The sequence below is a fragment of the Corvus brachyrhynchos genome, unplaced genomic scaffold, assembly GCF_000691975.1.
Source record: "Corvus brachyrhynchos isolate BGI_N302 unplaced genomic scaffold, ASM69197v1 scaffold499, whole genome shotgun sequence".
Lineage (NCBI taxonomy): Eukaryota > Metazoa > Chordata > Aves > Passeriformes > Corvidae > Corvus > Corvus brachyrhynchos.
In genome coordinates, this window is record NW_008239771.1 from 274,755 (window position 1) to 291,453 (window position 16,699).

The following is a 16,699-nucleotide window of genomic DNA, read 5'->3' on the forward strand; positions in this document are numbered from 1 at the left end:
GTGATGAACTGGCTGTTAAATGTGTCAGAAAAATGTGGGTCAGGTTTGCAGTCCTGGGGCTGAAGCCAGGCTAGGAGCAGGGATGTGATCACAGGCACACACAGGGTGATCCAGAGCCCTTTGCCTGCCCTGGGGTATTGCCAGAGCATTTACAGATAAAAATGAGCCCTTGGGGGTGAATACGAGGAACCTGGGCAGATTTATGGTTTGGCCTTTTGTTCAGCTTCCAACAGACCCAGTGGTGAGGGAGAACTGAATAAAGAGCCTCTCTTAGAGCCTTTCCTAAAAGCACCCAAGTCCTGAGAAACAGAAAATTTGGACCTGATTATCACCCTAAATGTGGTCCAATTTGCTGAAGGGAAAACCTGAGCAAGTTGGGATTTAAGAATGGACCTGATCAGGTGCAAATGTGGCACACTCAGACTGCACTTTCAGGGTAGAGTCGATATTGCCATTTGTTAACACTTGCTGTTTGCAAACACATTTTTTATTTTACCAAACTCTAAATTAAAATACTGTTTCTTTAAACAGAGGCTGACCAGTTTGATCATTTCCCAAATGTAATACTTTTATGCAAATCATCTTCAGTTCTTGCTACAGTCTGCACTGCCAGCGAGCCAAGGCTGGTGTTAGTAAGGCTGTCAGGTCTCATCAGTGCTAAAAAACCTCAACCCCTCCTCATGCAGGAGATGTTCCATTTCTATTTATACATGGAATTGCATATTTGAATATGTACTTCCATTCACAGGCAGTTTTTCCAGGACAGAGTACAAAACTAATTTTAGGTAATAGTTTTTCCCCTTTTTCAATTCACAGCTAAGAATACTCAGTGGTTAAAATCATATTTAAAAGAAGGCTAAAACCATCCTGATGCACATATGGGTACATAAAATGGGTATATCTGAGATCATTCATGAGGAAAAAGGAGAGACCAAAAACTCCTGATTCAATGAGGTGTTAAAATACATTTTTATGAGTAGTTTAGTTGATTACAGGAGCTTGGTTTGAGCATTTACATTTAACCAGGTAGTTAAACATCCTAGTGAATTGACCTTCATAGGAAAATCAGTGTAATAAACCCCAATGTAAGGCTTCATAGCAGGGGATATTTACTTACATCTCAAAGTGAGTTGATATTATGTATTGACACACTTTTCCCAATAAATAGCACCAAAATCTGTGTCCTGGCTGTCTGGTCAGGGTCATGTGATGTGGGTATTTCATCAGGGCTCCTCTGCATCCCTCAGTTACGATTAATTTGGGAAAAGTCTTTTATACCCCATGGGAATCACCAGATTTTGCTTCAGGCCTTTCCAACTGCCAAAAATCTACAGCTGGATTGGAGCCTTTTTCATCATTTGGAAAATATGATTGAGGAGTGTTTTCCTCTTGGGTTGGAGGAGGAGGGGTACTTGTTTTGGGGGCAGCCCCTTGGACAGCCTCCTGGTGTGAGGATCAAAGGTTCTGCCTGTGGTGTCTTCTTACCCATGGCCAAGGACTTGTCCTGGGAATGGTGCAGGGCTGGGAGTTGGACTCAGTGATGTTTGTGGGTCCCTTCCAACTCGGCTTATTGTGTCCTCATTTAAGGGACTCAAGTTGCGCCAGGGAGGCTTAGATTCGATGTTAGGATAAATTTCTTCATGGAAAGGGTTTTCAAGAACTGGAACAGGCTGCCCAGGGTAGTGATGGAGTCCCCACCCTTAGAAGTGATCAGAAAATGTGTGGATACGGCACATGAGGACACGGTTTAGTGGTGAACACGGTGGTGGTGCTGGTTGGTGGTTTGACTTGATGATCTTTTGGGGAGGTCTTTTCCAACCTCAACAATTCTATGCCTTTATAAACAACACTTTCCTCAAGGAGAAAGGACCAAAGTCCTGAAAACCGTGTTTATCCCACCAGGAGCCGACGGGGATTACTGGCGTCTCCTCAACCCGGGCGAGTACGTGGTGGGCGTCAAGGCCGAGGGCTACACCGCCGCCACCAAGACCTGCGAGGTTGGCTATGACATGGGGGCCACCCAGTGCGACTTCACCATCTCCAAGACCAACCTGGCGAGGATCAAGGAGATCATGAGGAAGTTTGGGAAGCAGCCCCTCAGCCTGTCCGCTCGGCCCCAGCTCTGCTTCTCTCAGCCTGGCTGTAGTCGTAGTGAGAGTTACATAGCCCATCTCTTCATGTATTTTTCTCTGCACGAGGCCTTTCTGTTAGTGGAGCTGGATGGATGCTGGGGGGAGTTCTCCTTTTGGTGGGAAAAAAATCGGAAATGAAGTTCAAGTCGAACCAAAAGGAGCCCCGGGTTGAGGGGAGAGACAGGGAGAATGGAGGAAGGTGTTTTGAGTTGACCTGGAATGAAATGTTTTGCTTGTTGGGTTATTTAATCATTTAAAAATTGAAAAGAAAGGATAAAAACAACAGCGACAAAAAAGAGATAAAGAAGAATGAAATGAAATTGAAATGAAAAATTGAAAAATGTATCTAAAGTATAAAATTGGTATATTGTTGCAACTCAAAAAAGTTTTGACACTCTTTATGTTTTATTCTCATGTGGGAGGAAAAGCTGAGAGGGGACAACTTCTGTTTAATGTGATTAGAACTTGTGTCAAAATTCCTCTCTTTCTCTGGAAGTTCCCCTTTAGACAAGCTCTATACTTCAGGAAAAAAGTCTGCAGTGAATAACCCACCTTTGCTTTCCTGCTTGGGTTGTTTAGATTTAAGGATGCTTTGTGCTTCCAGAGTTTAATGCCAGGAGGGTTTCCTCCTCGGGATTTTTAAGGCTGCAGTTTTACTCCATGAACCAAACCTGACAAAAAGGTTATGGGATCAGGACAACTGCAGCACTGTGGCATGGCAGTTCTTCCCTGATGTGGGAGAAGGACTTGAACAAAGCTTTTCCTGGATACAGCCAGTTGTGTCATGTGTGTGAGAAGAGAGGCTTAGTCACTGAGAGGTGCTTAATTCACAAATCCACTGATACCACCTTTTTTCTTGATTTTTGGCCTGACTTGAAGTGCCTTTTGTGCTCCTGCACATCTCATGCCGCTGTCTTCTGTGACATGCAAGGCATTCTGGGTTCCTCTGCATGGCCTGCTCATCTTGCTGCTGCTTTTCTGGCCTTATGCCTCGTTGGGAGCAGGATTTGTGCTTTATTGTTGGCTTTTGAGTAACAAAATCATACAGCAGGACAGGATTGGGGTTCAGGAAAGATGCAGACCACATCTAGGAAAGAATTACCCAACACTGGACACAGTGTCAGCTGATGAAAATACAATTTTGCTCCATTAGCTTTAATGTTATGACCCAAATTATACCTAAAAACCCAGGGTCAGCTGCATGATTTTGGCCAGTCTGTGACTAAATAAACATCTCTTAACATGCTTGGTAGAAAGCCTGCAGTAAACTCTTCCAAATACAATTCTGTTTTAAACATTTTGATTGCTATTTACAGTTTTTGCCAATTTGATAGGATTCTTGGAAAAGACATTCAGTAAAATATCATTGAAATTGAAGGAAAAATAAAGAGCAAGTAGAAAACTTACTGTAAAAATACCATGGGCCATCTGTATTAATTATTTTTTTTTATTGTCAAGGAATGTAGGAAACACATAAAAGGCAAAAGACTGCAGAATGAAAAACATAATCATGAGCCCTCGCATAGTAAATAATCGTATTCTTAAATTTCCCAGACAATTCCAGCCCATGCTTGTCCTGCAGATACCATTAAATAACAGCAAAGGCTCCAAGAAAACAGAAGAGTGCATTTTTAATTTTCTGTGACTGAAATTATGGAATACCTCCAAGTCAGTATCATTTCAATTAAGTAATAGAAGTAAACAACTCATCCAATCATTCCATCATGTGGAATTATATTTTACTAATTTCACCCTATTTACCACCCTTACAGTGTCCTGTAAGGCACATATTTTTGGGTAGCAAATACAACTGCAGTTTGTGAAGAAGGGATATTTTTTTTCTTGAAAGCTGAGAAGGGATTAATGATGTCTTTGTGCAGGTAACAACGTGAAATAATTTTGGAATATGGAGTAATGACAGCAGGCAATTTGTTTGCAGTTATATTTGACTTGATCATTGGCATACGTAGATTTTATTATCACCACAATAGACCAAGACCACACAAGATTTTTTGGGTTATGAATGGAGTTTTTTGGGTGGATTCTCTCTGGAGTCCCACAAAGGCATCTTGCAGGGATGGTTGGAATGCACAGGCAAAAGTGGAACAAAATAGCCAAATTTAAATTGGATTGAAGGTGGAAACCACTGTCTTTGTCCTGGCAGGAGAGTTCTTTCTACCTTGAGATGATGGTGTGAAGAGTTTAACTTTACAAACCTCGAGGTTCCTGGGCTTTGTTCTCAGAAGTGAAGTCCTCTCAATGAGAAATTATTTTTCATTTGATAACAAGAAGTGGATTTGATGGGGAATTCTTGGACATCCATTGGCTAAGATTGGATGGACTCTGATTGCTGAAGGCCTCAGGTGCTGGGGACAGTGGCTTTGGTGCTCTTTCCTGGCTGTCACTAGTGCTTACACATGTTTGGGCACAGCAGAACTGGGACTACTGCAGGTGACTGTACTCCATTTTAGTCCAGGCATTCCTAAATAAATGGCCTAATAGCTGTCAAGTGGACTTGTCTGTGCAATTATTTTCTGATTGCCCAGCACTGGAAAACACTCAGGCTCCAAGGAATTTTACCAGGAATTTCAGATATGTGAATATCTCGTGCCGAGATGTTTATGCCTGCCTTGGATGTAATTACACCAATCTGATGTGTGCTCCATTTACTGCTGTAGTTATGCACTTGGGAGTTAAAATGTTCCTTTCCTTTGAAATACACAACACCATTATTTAACCTTCAGACAGACCCAAACCACAAACCAGTAAATCTGGATACCAATGTTTTCAATTTATCTGCCTTTTCCGCCTCTTTAGAACAGGTAATTTTTTCTAAAGTCTGTGCTTTTAATCTCTTTTCTTTTTAGTGTTGTAGGAAAACAGACAACCCTGCAGAAATGCCAAGAAATAAAACTTGAGGGTGGATACGGCCCTTTTGTAACTGCAGATCCATGTGCACAGCCTTTAACAGTTCTCTTACGTGAGAATTTTGATAAATCTTGATTGTCCCTGATATGAAAGAGAAAAATACAATCCCTTCCAAATAATAAGAAATTCAGCTGCACAACCTCACCCACACAGGAAAGGTTAAACAAATGAAAGGTTAAAACAGGAGATATTCCACTCTGCTTGATAATACCAGCCATCAGTCATCTGCTCCCATGCAGAGCCCTGACAATCATAAAACACAGTGGGAGCTGCCTGGCTTCTCCTTAACTATCCCTGTCAGGCTACCCAGCTATTCATTTTTATTGGTTTAATTATCATCTCATTTTTCCTCATCCCTCCTGATAACTCCAAGTACAGTATTCTCTCCGAGACAGCTCTCAGCACCTGCAAATTCCAGACTGGTTTGGGTTGGAAGGACCTTAAAATTCATCCAGTTCCACCCCTTGCCATGGGCAGGGACACCTTCCACTATCCCAGGCTGCTCCAAGCCCTGTCCAACCTGGCCTTGGACACTGCCAGGGATGGGTGAATCAAGCTGGGAATCTACTGATATTATATCTGCTTAAACACATTGGTGTAAATGTAGTGTAATTTGGTAATCTCTAATCCAAGTTTAATTTTCTGGCAGCAGAAGAGTTTTAGGAATATGTGAGTATGGCTTTTACCAAGAGGTTGAACTCTGTGTGGGTAAAACATGATGAAAATGAATATGAATGAAATCAATGTCTATGCTAGTTAAGAAATACATTTTTTCATAGGCTATTTTAATCCTGTCACATATTTTCAGCTTCTGTCACCATCTACTTTCCCTTCTCTTACCCGTGTGTGGTTGTGGGTTTTTTCCTCTAACTTCAGCTCATTATTTTCATGGAATTTGGGACATCTCCCCAAAGTGTGGATTTCAGCAGTGAGTGACAGTGATCCAGCCAAATTTACTTGTCTCTTTTATCACACTGTGGCAGGTGGTTGACCTTTCTGAGAAACACCAAAACAGAGATGAACTTGAAACAGAATACAAGTGGTTTCACACCAATGCCTTCCATCAGTTAACCTTTAAAAACTGGCATGAGATACATTTGCTGTGGGTCTGAAAATGCCCAAGTTTGGAGATTTTTTTACATTTTATTTCATAACCAGTCCCTGTGTGAATTTAGGCAGCAGCCACAAGCCGGAGGGGGAAGTGTAAAAGCACAGACAAGTTGTATGAATTGTGGTGTGTCCTTGCTGCAGGACAAACAGCTCTGTGCACACTTCCAGCCCTCCAGCCAGAGCCCAGAGAAGCTCTGCTGCTTCACACTCACTGAGGATACAACTTTCCAAAGCCTTTTTCCTCTCCTACTGCAGCAGTTGCACACATGGAGAGAGGGTCAGTGATTTTTACATTTATTTCATGGATACTTTTAGGACCACTTTTGCCTGTGCTGCTTTGTGTTATCATAGTGACAAACATTTTTTTGGCTCCTTCTAGTCCTTAATAAACAGCTGTGAATCCTTTTGGTGCCAGGTGGTTAACTTCTAGAAGTTTTAGTGTTTTGTTCTGATATCTCCTTAATATTCCAAGTTTAAATCATATCTATACACTTAATCTAAAGTGCTAACTGGTCTTTAATTTCCTTTTGAAGGTCATAAAACTTCAGATGACATTTTTGTATTTCATTGTAACGCTGTAAGATTTTTTAGCAGCAAAATTTACATTCAAGGAAGGCATCACAGTGAATGCAATCTTGTCACTAAATAAGCATTCTCTGCCATCTTCCATTGATAAAATCAACATTTTGCAGCATCCATGGTCACTCTGTAGCTAGGTGAGGCTCACAAATCCACCAAGTCCACGCTGAGATTTGAAGGACAATTTGTTGATCACTTTTGTGGCTTCTCTGTCCTCTTAACCTGACACGAGACTCTATTTGATTTTGATGGAGATTACAGTTTCCATTAAAATTTTAAACATTGCTCACATGCTCGTGGTGTGCTCCTTGCTCAGTAGGAAGGTAAAGGATATTTTAATACATTTCATGTATTTCAGAGGGGCCATATTGACTCAACAGTTTTTGATGCAACATTTCAGCTTAATATGGAAATGAATATTTTCATCACTAAAAAATGACAATAATTGGATTTTGGAAAGCTTGTAAAAAGACTCTAGGCAGTGAGCACAAAGGTACTTTACAGGTGTAGTTTTTAAAATTTAATCTGCCTTTTCAGGTGTTTGAGTGCCTTTGTTCACCTTCTGGGGTGTCCCACTCAGAGATGTTAAATCCACCTTCCCCTCCCTGGTGTTGGGTGACTTCCATAGGCTGGATTAACCAATATCCCACAGTTTTCTGCTCTTTATTAAACTGATTTTCAGACCAGACACCTTTTATATACTTGCCTCTCCAGGGGAAGGTCCAGCCTTCATCAGGGAAGGTCCCTGCAGCATGACTGGAGTGCCAGCTTCCCATCTGGAGAGAACACTTGGATTTCCACTTTACAGCAGCATTTTTAAAAGTGTTTTTTTTCCACCAAAAAAACTGCAAAAGAGCATTGCACTGTATATCCTGAAATACTGGTGGTGTTTAGAGAAAACAGTAACAATTCCCACCTATTATTACACTAAGTAATCTCAACCATCTGATATTTTAATTATTCTAGTCATTAGCTCTCCCTTAATTTGCAGCAGCTGCTTTCTAAAATTCAAAACATCACATATGTCAACAGCACAATCATTCTTATTAACTCTGCTGTCCAAAAAGCTGCAAAAAAGAGCATTCAGAGTAAACTATCATTTGGAGATTAAATATTCATCCAGCCTTATTGTCAGCAAGTAAAAATATGAAAAATGGGATTACTTTTGGTGGTTTAGATGTGACAGAAATTCAATACCTGGGTTAACAAGGAGCAATGGCAGCGTAATCTCACTTAATCAGACCAGTGGGATCTAAATCTGAGATCTGTTTCTTACCACAAGGATCTGGTCTGGTCACATGGCCTCAGTGTAAAAAGTGCTAAAATCACATTGCTATTAAGAGAGTTTTGTGAGTCCCATAACTCACAGGTGAACAGAATCATTAATTTGCTTTGGTCACAGCTCTGGCTCGGCTCAGGGAGCAGCTCCTGACTCCAAGGTTGTCCTCACAAGCAGAACGGGTAAATTTACAGAATAATTGGGAGAGGAGTGGGAAGTGAAGGGAAAAACAGATTCTGTTTCTATGATCTGCCCTGTATCTGCCTTATTTTTCTATATTTGGCTAATGAAGGGCAGCTGGAGCCACTGTAATGAACATAATGATTTCTGGGAACATTCAAAACCCCAATGATTGCACTGAAGGATTGAGACAATCAATCAGCAGCTCCAGCAGAAAGACATAAGCTGTTAAATCTCCTTATTCAGTTCAATTCTAAATGGCTTTGCTGCTGTTGGTTGCTACGTGGTCATTTTTAAACACTAAAACAAATTCCTTGAGTGTTAGAACTTTGAGAGTTGTTCTTCAGAGACACTTATCTGGTTTTACTTGTCCACTTTTTGTGACTTTTGCCCTAAAAAGGTCATCAAGGACCAGTTTAATGACTCTGAGTCACTGTAAATTCGGGTACTGATGGTCCTGATGTCAACACCCTCAGTCAATGCACCCTCAGCATTGTGTGCAGAACATACCTGATTTAGAGAAAATCCAGCATTTTAAAATCAGTTGCTCCCTAATGAAAGTGTCCTTAGAATTAATTGTTGAATTTCCATCTCGGCTTCAGAAGCAATGCATCATTCTTAAAGCAGTACGACTCTCCAGAGGGCACTTTTCAGATTATCAAAGTCTTTAGATGTATTATTAAGACCTTGACTGATGCATGATTGATTTAATATAAATATAAATCAATAGGGCTTCCCTAGAACTCATCCCTGTCTTCTGCAGGGAACTTGATAGATTTTTGGGTCTGGTGTTTGGGAAATGAGACCAGAAAAAGTGTGAGATTGGAGCAGGAGAAAGAGAACTACTTCTACAGAGGAAAAGCTGAAGGATGGAAATGAGGATTCATTTCCATCCTTGAAATCTTCTACTCCCCTATTTCTCCCGAATAAATTTGCCTTTTCCTGAATTTTTACGTAGTCCTTGTTCCTGAAGCAGCCACTGAGGTGAACAACAAAGGATGTCATAAGTGGTGGCATTTCAAGATTCCCAGTGCAAGCCAGAGAGTTTAGAATCAGATGGTGGCAAATTATATTTCAGTAAATGCTGATAATTAATTTATCATAGAACAGAAAATTACTCTGAAATTTGGGATCTGGCAGAAAGCTGACTTGGTATTTCCCCACCAAGGGACCTGAAAGCTGATAAAAGCCCAGGGTGGGAAAGGGGATGGTCAGAGCAACATTCCTTCAATGAGTTTGTGATTTGACATGAACTGTTGAGGCTGTTGAAATCAACTATTTCAAATTAAAAATAAAATAAATGCCAGTTATTAGAAAGAAAAAAGTTAAACTCTGGTTGGGATGGAAGGAGCAAACTAGGATGTTAAGAATGATGAAGTAGAAATGTGTTTGAGCCACACCAGCAGTGGGGAGTGTGTTTGTGTGCCTTGTGTGGGCACACAGGCTCCTGTGTTTACTGTCCATAGACAGAAGCAGTGAGGAGGGCAGGCAGCCCTCAGGGGGCACCAGCACTGCAGAGCTGCCAACTGTTCCACATTAGAAACCCCAAATTGCACAAATGCAGCCTTAATATAGTAACAACCAGAGCAGAGTGTAGGAGTCTCCAGTGTTTATCAGCTTCCCTGATTGTATCTCCTCGAATTTCAGCAAGCCTAAGAACTCAGGATGTAAAATAGTGGTTATAGCATCCCTCCCACCATCGAAAAAAGAAAAGAAGGGAAAAGAAAAGAAGCCAAACAAAAGCCCCCACAGTGCTGAAGAGAACCCCGGGGTCTCCTGTGACTTGTGCATCTGAAAATGTTACCTTGCATTATTTGGGAATTTGGCCACAGTTCATGCGAGGTTGTAAAGAGACTTTAGAGAGGAAACAAGAGCAGGTGCTCATCTGCTGAAACCATACAAAGCCTGCTGATGTCAAGATCAAACTGCCCAGCCCCTTTGTCTCTGCATATGATAGACTTCCTTATCAGTATCCCAAAGCTTGCCAAGAGTTACTCTTTATCTGATTCCCCCAGGGAAAGCAGGAGGATTTTCTACATCAAAGTTCATGACCCATGCACACCTGGGTGTTTATAAAAGGTCTGGCACATTGTGGGTGCTGCTGTAAACAAACTACTAATAAAAATGTAATTTGACATGTTTTCTTAGCTTTATAGAGCCTTTCAGAGAATAGAATTGTTTAGGCTGGAAAAGCCCTCTAAGATCTCTGAGTCCAACCATTCCCCCTGCCAAGGCTATGTCCCCTGTTCTCTCACCCATGTCCCCAAGTGCCACATCCACACAGCTTTTAAATCCCTTCAGGGATGGGGAACTCCACCACTGCCCTGGGCAGCTGTGCCAGGGCTGGACAACCCTTTCTATAAAGAAATTTTCCCTAATGTAGAACCTAAACCTCCCCTGGCCCAGCCTGAGGCCGTTCCCTCTCCTCCTGTCCCTGTTCCCTGGCAGCAGAGCCCGCCCCTCCCCGGCTGCCCCCTCCTGTCAGGGACTTGTGCAGAGCCACAAGGTCCCCCCTGAGCCTCCTTTGCTCCAGGCTGAGCCCCTTTCCCAGCTCCCTCAGCTGCTCCTGGGGCTCCAACCCCTCAATATCCCTCTTGTCATGAAGGGCCAGGTACTGGACACAGCATTTGGGGTCCTTCAGCAAGGCCAGCACAGGGGACGGTCACTGCCCTGGTCCTGTGGCCACAGCAGGGACAATAACATTTTTTTTAAATGGTTAGCACTGAGGCTGCTCCTGTGGCACTGCCGCTGTAGAAAAGCTTTGTGCACACATGAATTATTCAGGGTAAGAACTCTGATAACCTCCTCGAAGATCAGGCATTGCCACCGGCTGAGGTGCTCCCTGCAAAGTGCCCCCTGGCATTTCAGCCACCATTTGCCACATCAGCTCTCTGTAAGCAGCAGTGCTTGTGCCCCTCTAGCCCAAAATACCTGAAATATTTTGAATAACTTCAGTGACTCAGCAGCTCTCTACCCCTTCAAAAAGGCAGGGGGTAATTTGTAAGCAAACAGAGCTAAATTCAATCAGCTGTTCACAACAAATAATTTGAACATCTCTGTGTGTGCAGTTAAAGCAGATCATCTTAATGTGAAAATGATGGCAAGTACAGAATCACTTTAATAGGATGATTAAGAACTGTGGGCTCCCGGGGAAAGCAGCGCAGCAGTGTGTGCACCTGCATCCATTAAAAGCAGCAAAATATAGGGAATAACAAGCAGTAACCTGCCAGCCAATCTGTGGGGCATGGGAAGAGCTGGTGGGAATTGGGGTGGACAGGGAGAAGAGAAAATACATGGTAAGGGATGGTGAAATGAAGTTCTCGAGCATAATGCAAAACATAAAAGGGTGTTGCTGTTCCTGGCCATGGAGTGGAAGCTCAGGGGTGGAGAGGTGAGCTGGGCAAGGGGAATGAGACTGGGAAGCCGTGGGGCCACACTGGATACTTGCCTCGCCCTGAGAGACTCTAAAATTGATGGAGATTTCAGAACACACATGGAATCTGGGTTATGGAGGCAGAAAAAGTAAAATTAGAAAGGCACAGGTAGAATCTCTGTCACCTAATCAACTCAATCTACTCTGCTCATTTCTACCATAACAAGAACAAGCCTCAGTCCCTGGAAAAACTCTCTGAAAGCTGCCCAAAAAATAGAGGAGAAAACAATCCAAAGTAACTACAAGTTCTTCTGAGATGATCTCACTGCCCATGTATATTCATTGTTTGCTGCTAGGCAGAAATATTCTCTCAGTCCTCTTGAGGAAGCAGAAGTGGAAATTACAATTACAAAATACTAATATCTTTTCTAAAATTAATTGACTAATTTTTAACAGACAATAGATTTTATTGCCTTTGTATTATTCCTTCGGAAGAATACATTTGTAAGGCCCATCCATATTTATATGTGCTTCAAATATAGAAGTATATATCTATGAAAAAAATGCATAGATGTATATTCCCTTCCTCTTCTTTCTTTTGCATTGCAAAGAAGGGACAAAGCATGAGTAAAAATATCTTTAACAAACCGACCCAGGCTGCAATAGCTGTGTTAAGGCTACCAAGGTCACAGGAGGAGGTGATGCTTTTGTGTGACTGCCAGTGACAAATATCAACACTAATGTGAGCTTATTGACAAGCACCATGGTAGAGATGGCCAGGAAAGCAAGGCAAGGGCCCTGCAGTACACAGAAACTGATAAAGTGATTTTTCATCTAATAAAGGATGCTAGTATGTCCCTCCTGGGTTGGATGTATGTCCTTGATTATCAGGCAGCACTTCTTTACATAGAACATCTACCTGCTGCTGAACACACCGTTATTTAGGGCATGGTGTGAGTTCATCATCATTTACATTTTTCTTTAGATTCAGATACCATCTGCTGCTCTGTTTTCTTTTGCCTAATGTCACAGTCATAAGCATGTAATTACCATACTCCTACTCTTTTTTTTCCATGTTCTTATTCATTTCAAGCTTAATTTCAGTCAGTTTTTGTCTTTAGCTTTCTTAAACCCTGCAATTATTAGAAGACACTTAATGGGATCAACAGCAACGTTTCATGCTGCAAGGATAAATTTTGAAATGGATTAAATGAGGACAGATGACAAAGTGCTGAAAGCAATCTTTATATCAGAAAAAAAATGGAAGGAAAGAGTAGCCTTGTAAAAACTAACAAATGATGACTTTGTATATATTAAAACCTCTAAATCTCAGGGTTTTTTTCTCATAGTGGTAAAACAAGAATTTGCAATCCTGAAAAAGTGTAGGCCTTTGTAAATATTAATGTAGGAAAGTGCAACCTTGGATCTGCTCTTCCGTGCAAGTTCAGAAAAAACTCAACGTGGGTCAAGTTGGACCCTCAGAGTCCTGCCAGGTTTGCTGTTTGTTTCTGGGTTATTCTGTACCTTAAGGGGGTTATAAAAGTGAGGGAGAGGGACTTTGTATACAGGCAGCTCATGACAGGATTAGGGGCAATGGTTTTTAACTGATACCACCCTCACAGGGCACAATTCCATCCCAATATCCCGTCCAGCCCTGCCCTCTGGCAGTTTGAAGCCATTCCCCCTTGTCCTGTCACTCCATCCCTTGTCCCAAGTCCCTCTCCAGCTCTCCTGGAGTCCCTTTAGGCCCTGCCAGGGGCTCTAAGTTCTCCCTGGAGCCTTCTCTTCTCTAGGTGAACACCCCCAGCTCTTCCAGCCTGGCTCCAGAGAAGAGGGGCTCCATCCCTCTGACCAAAATGGATATTTCCATGATGTTTGCCCAGCATATTCCAGCACAACCATTGGAAAACAGTCTGTACAACCACACAAGGGGATGAACATCAGTTTAGGTCAGCTGCTTGTTATCAAATGTCCCAGAAAACACTAAATGGCTCCCGACCTTTTCCCTTCAGATGCCTCTTGGGCCCCTGGTGCTGCACTGAGATTTGCTGTGCTGCCCCAGTGTCAGGGACCAGAGTGGCTCAGGCCCCTCCAGGGACACACATGAGCTCTTTATTTTGTGTTGGGACTCCTACAGCTCTAGCTGGGCCTCTCTTCTACGCTGCACGTGCTACTAAGTACAAAGGATTAAAATAAATATTTGCATTGTTTGAGGGGCCTTGCCACACTGGGAACGTGCCCACTGTCTGCTGGCATTGCAGCTGCTTTCCTTCCAAAGCCAGGCCAGCAGAAGTTGGCATGAGGCTTTTAACTCGGTTCTAGCATGATGCTGGCAAAAGAAAAAAGTTATATAATGATATGGATGGCAAGTCGTTTGAAACTACATTTCCTTGCATTTTCCAGTATAATTATTCTGCCTCTGCTAAATCTCCAGGCGAAACTTTCCAGGAATTAATATGCCTTTGCATTTGCCTTTGTACTGTGAAAGACAATATTTAGGTCCTTCCTAAGGGATGAAAAAAAGTTGTAATGGAGACCAGAGCAAAATAAAACCTCCCACAGATTCAGAGAGGGAGCAGCGTCCCAGAATCCCTCACATGGTGTTTGCAGGTTTCCTCTGCCTGTTTGTTTGAGCCTGGAGCCCAGGATGGAGCTGTGATTCCGGGAAATGCCTTTTCCCTCATGTGAGAACATGCTTGTTGTATTGAGGATTGCAGAGCCAGCTTCTCCTTTCAAAGACAGCAGTGAAAGCGTTGTGTTTGGAGCCCGATCTGTGCCTTGCTCTCAGTGTAAATTGAAAGTGGCTACAGGCTGAACGTGAATAAATAAATGATTTACCTCAGCCAGCCCTGCCAGCCTTTGTGAGAGGAGGGTGTTAATCCGTGGAGACACTTGTTAATGGGTGTGCCTGGCAGGGAGGTGGGGCATGCACAGAGAAATGTGGGGAAAATAGTTATTTAAAATAACGGGGGGAAGTGGGAAAAAAAAGACACAGCACAAAGTTATGGTGTTGGTTAAATCAGAAATTATTTCATGTCTGAGAAGTTTCAGCTCTTCTGGGATCTCTTCTGCTTTTCTGCAGTGGAGATTTAACACCTGTATGGGAAGCAAAAGAGCCCTTAAGAGGCCTAATCTGTGCACTGGAGTGGAATTTAATCTTCAGCTCAAATCTCTGCCTGGAGATCAAGGGGAGAAGACTGGAAATGTGCTGATTCCAGTGAGTCGGAGGTGTCTCTGCCCACGGCAGGGGGTGTGGAATGAGATAACTTTTAAGGTCCATTCCAATCCAAACTATTCTCTTATTCTATGCTGTTATTAAAATCCATTAGTCATTATTAAAGTATTAATGATTAATCCCTGTAAATCAGGAGGAAAACAGGTTTCAGGACCAAGAATTTGGGTTTTACATAGAAAATAAAAGACTCTGCTCAGCGAGGACCAGAAGACATTCCCTATGCAGGAAATTTGCCACTTGGGTGGTGTTGAGGAAGAGTCTTCAGCCTGAGACCTTTCTGTGGGAACTCTGAATGGCAAAGGATGTTCAGGGAGCAGGAAGAGGGAATCCCCCAAACCTTGAAACCAACTCTGAAACTTGCTCAGGACATCAGGGAACAGCTAAACCTAAGTACAACCACGTGTACTAAGACCCAACATTTCTGTCAAAACTAGACATAAGCATTGTATATTCAGATTCTCCAATTATTCCATTTGTGTTGCTCATACTGGAATGAAGTAAAATTCCATTGCAATGCACTTTGTAACAGTTTTCCAAAAAACAGGAGGGACTGACCAGGTCACATCATTGCCATGACACCACAGGCTTGACTTTTGCAACAATGAAGTGAAACAGACTTTTTAAAACATTAATTTTATATGGAAAAATAGCTCATGCCAAGTCATTTATCAGAATCACATTTCATTAACAGTAAACAAAATCACAATATACAGATATAGTATGTATTTATTTATATATGTCACTTTGTATTAACCATTAACTCTATGTAATAAAAATATATTACAATATTTGATATGTATCCACAAAGCACAAGCCATTGTAAACAGAACAGACAGCACAGGCCCCATTATTCAAAATCTGCACTCGGGATTAACATTGATTTTTTTGTATTCCTTTTAACTGTAGACACAGAGGATTTTATGTGTTTGCCTTTGCATGAATGGATTTGTTTCTCTGGAATATCTCTTAGGAGACTATCGAGTTTAGCTTACCCGAGACCGTAAAATCCATGTTACCTCATGGCACTCTTGAATGTGTTGTGATTACAAAGAGGTCTGTGCATCCCTTTATCCATGCACTTTAGAAAGGTTTCATTTATATTCCCATTTCCCCCCAAAATAAATAGCCCCTGCAATTACACCCCATTGTTATACAAAAAAGTTAAATGCAATAAATTATAGTGGTATATTTATAATAATATAATCAAACATGCCCTATCTACAGCAGCTATTTTCAATGTTATTTCATAACTACCTTCCTTCAGACTGGCTCTAGGTGCTTTTAGAAATAGGAACCCATCTATGTTCAATATTTGCAAAACAAAACAAAATACTTTAAATACACAGACTAAACCTTTTATACCTCTCATGATATGAATGGTCCTTACTCACCCAAGCAACCCCACTGTCCTTGCAGCAAGGAGTTGTAAAACCAGCTCCTTAGAATTTTTTTTTAAAATCAAATAATCTTCTAATAGTCTAATCTAGGGGCAAATGTTTATATCTAACTGTATCTGGAAGGACTGGTAATAGGTTACATTCCTGCAAGAATTCAGAAGGGAATGATTAGTGATTGCCAAACATGGAAATTTCTTAATCCTAAAATAATCTTCAAAAACAAAAAACGCTGTGAAAAAAATTCTAAGGATTAGAAAAATGCCATGTGTATAAATAATCAAGGCACCTCTTAGTTACCTATTTCTATTTTCCAAGGCAATATGTGATAATAGTTTTAAAATGTCTTATCTGGGAAGCCCTATGGTTTCTTCTATAAAAAGACCCATTCTTTAGTCTGGCTGATGCAGGTGGCTTTATTTCACTTGAATAAGGCTGGACACAGAGCACAGAGAACTTGTCCCCAGCCTTGTCACTTGTTTGCTGTGT

General features: G+C 41.7%; 1 protein-coding gene across 1 annotated transcript in view; it reads left to right on the forward strand.

The window, feature by feature from the left end:
- The window catches only part of CPXM2 (carboxypeptidase X, M14 family member 2), a 72,845-nt gene extending 65,805 nt beyond the window's left edge, over nucleotides 1–7,040 (forward strand). Inside the window, exon 13 of the mRNA XM_017742918.1 lies at nucleotides 1,903–7,040. Coding sequence (XP_017598407.1) covers nucleotides 1,903–2,270 — 368 coding nt within the window. The 3' untranslated portion in view covers nucleotides 2,271–7,040. The remainder of the gene's footprint in view (nucleotides 1–1,902) is intronic.
- Nucleotides 7,041–16,699: the final 9,659 nt, after the last annotated feature.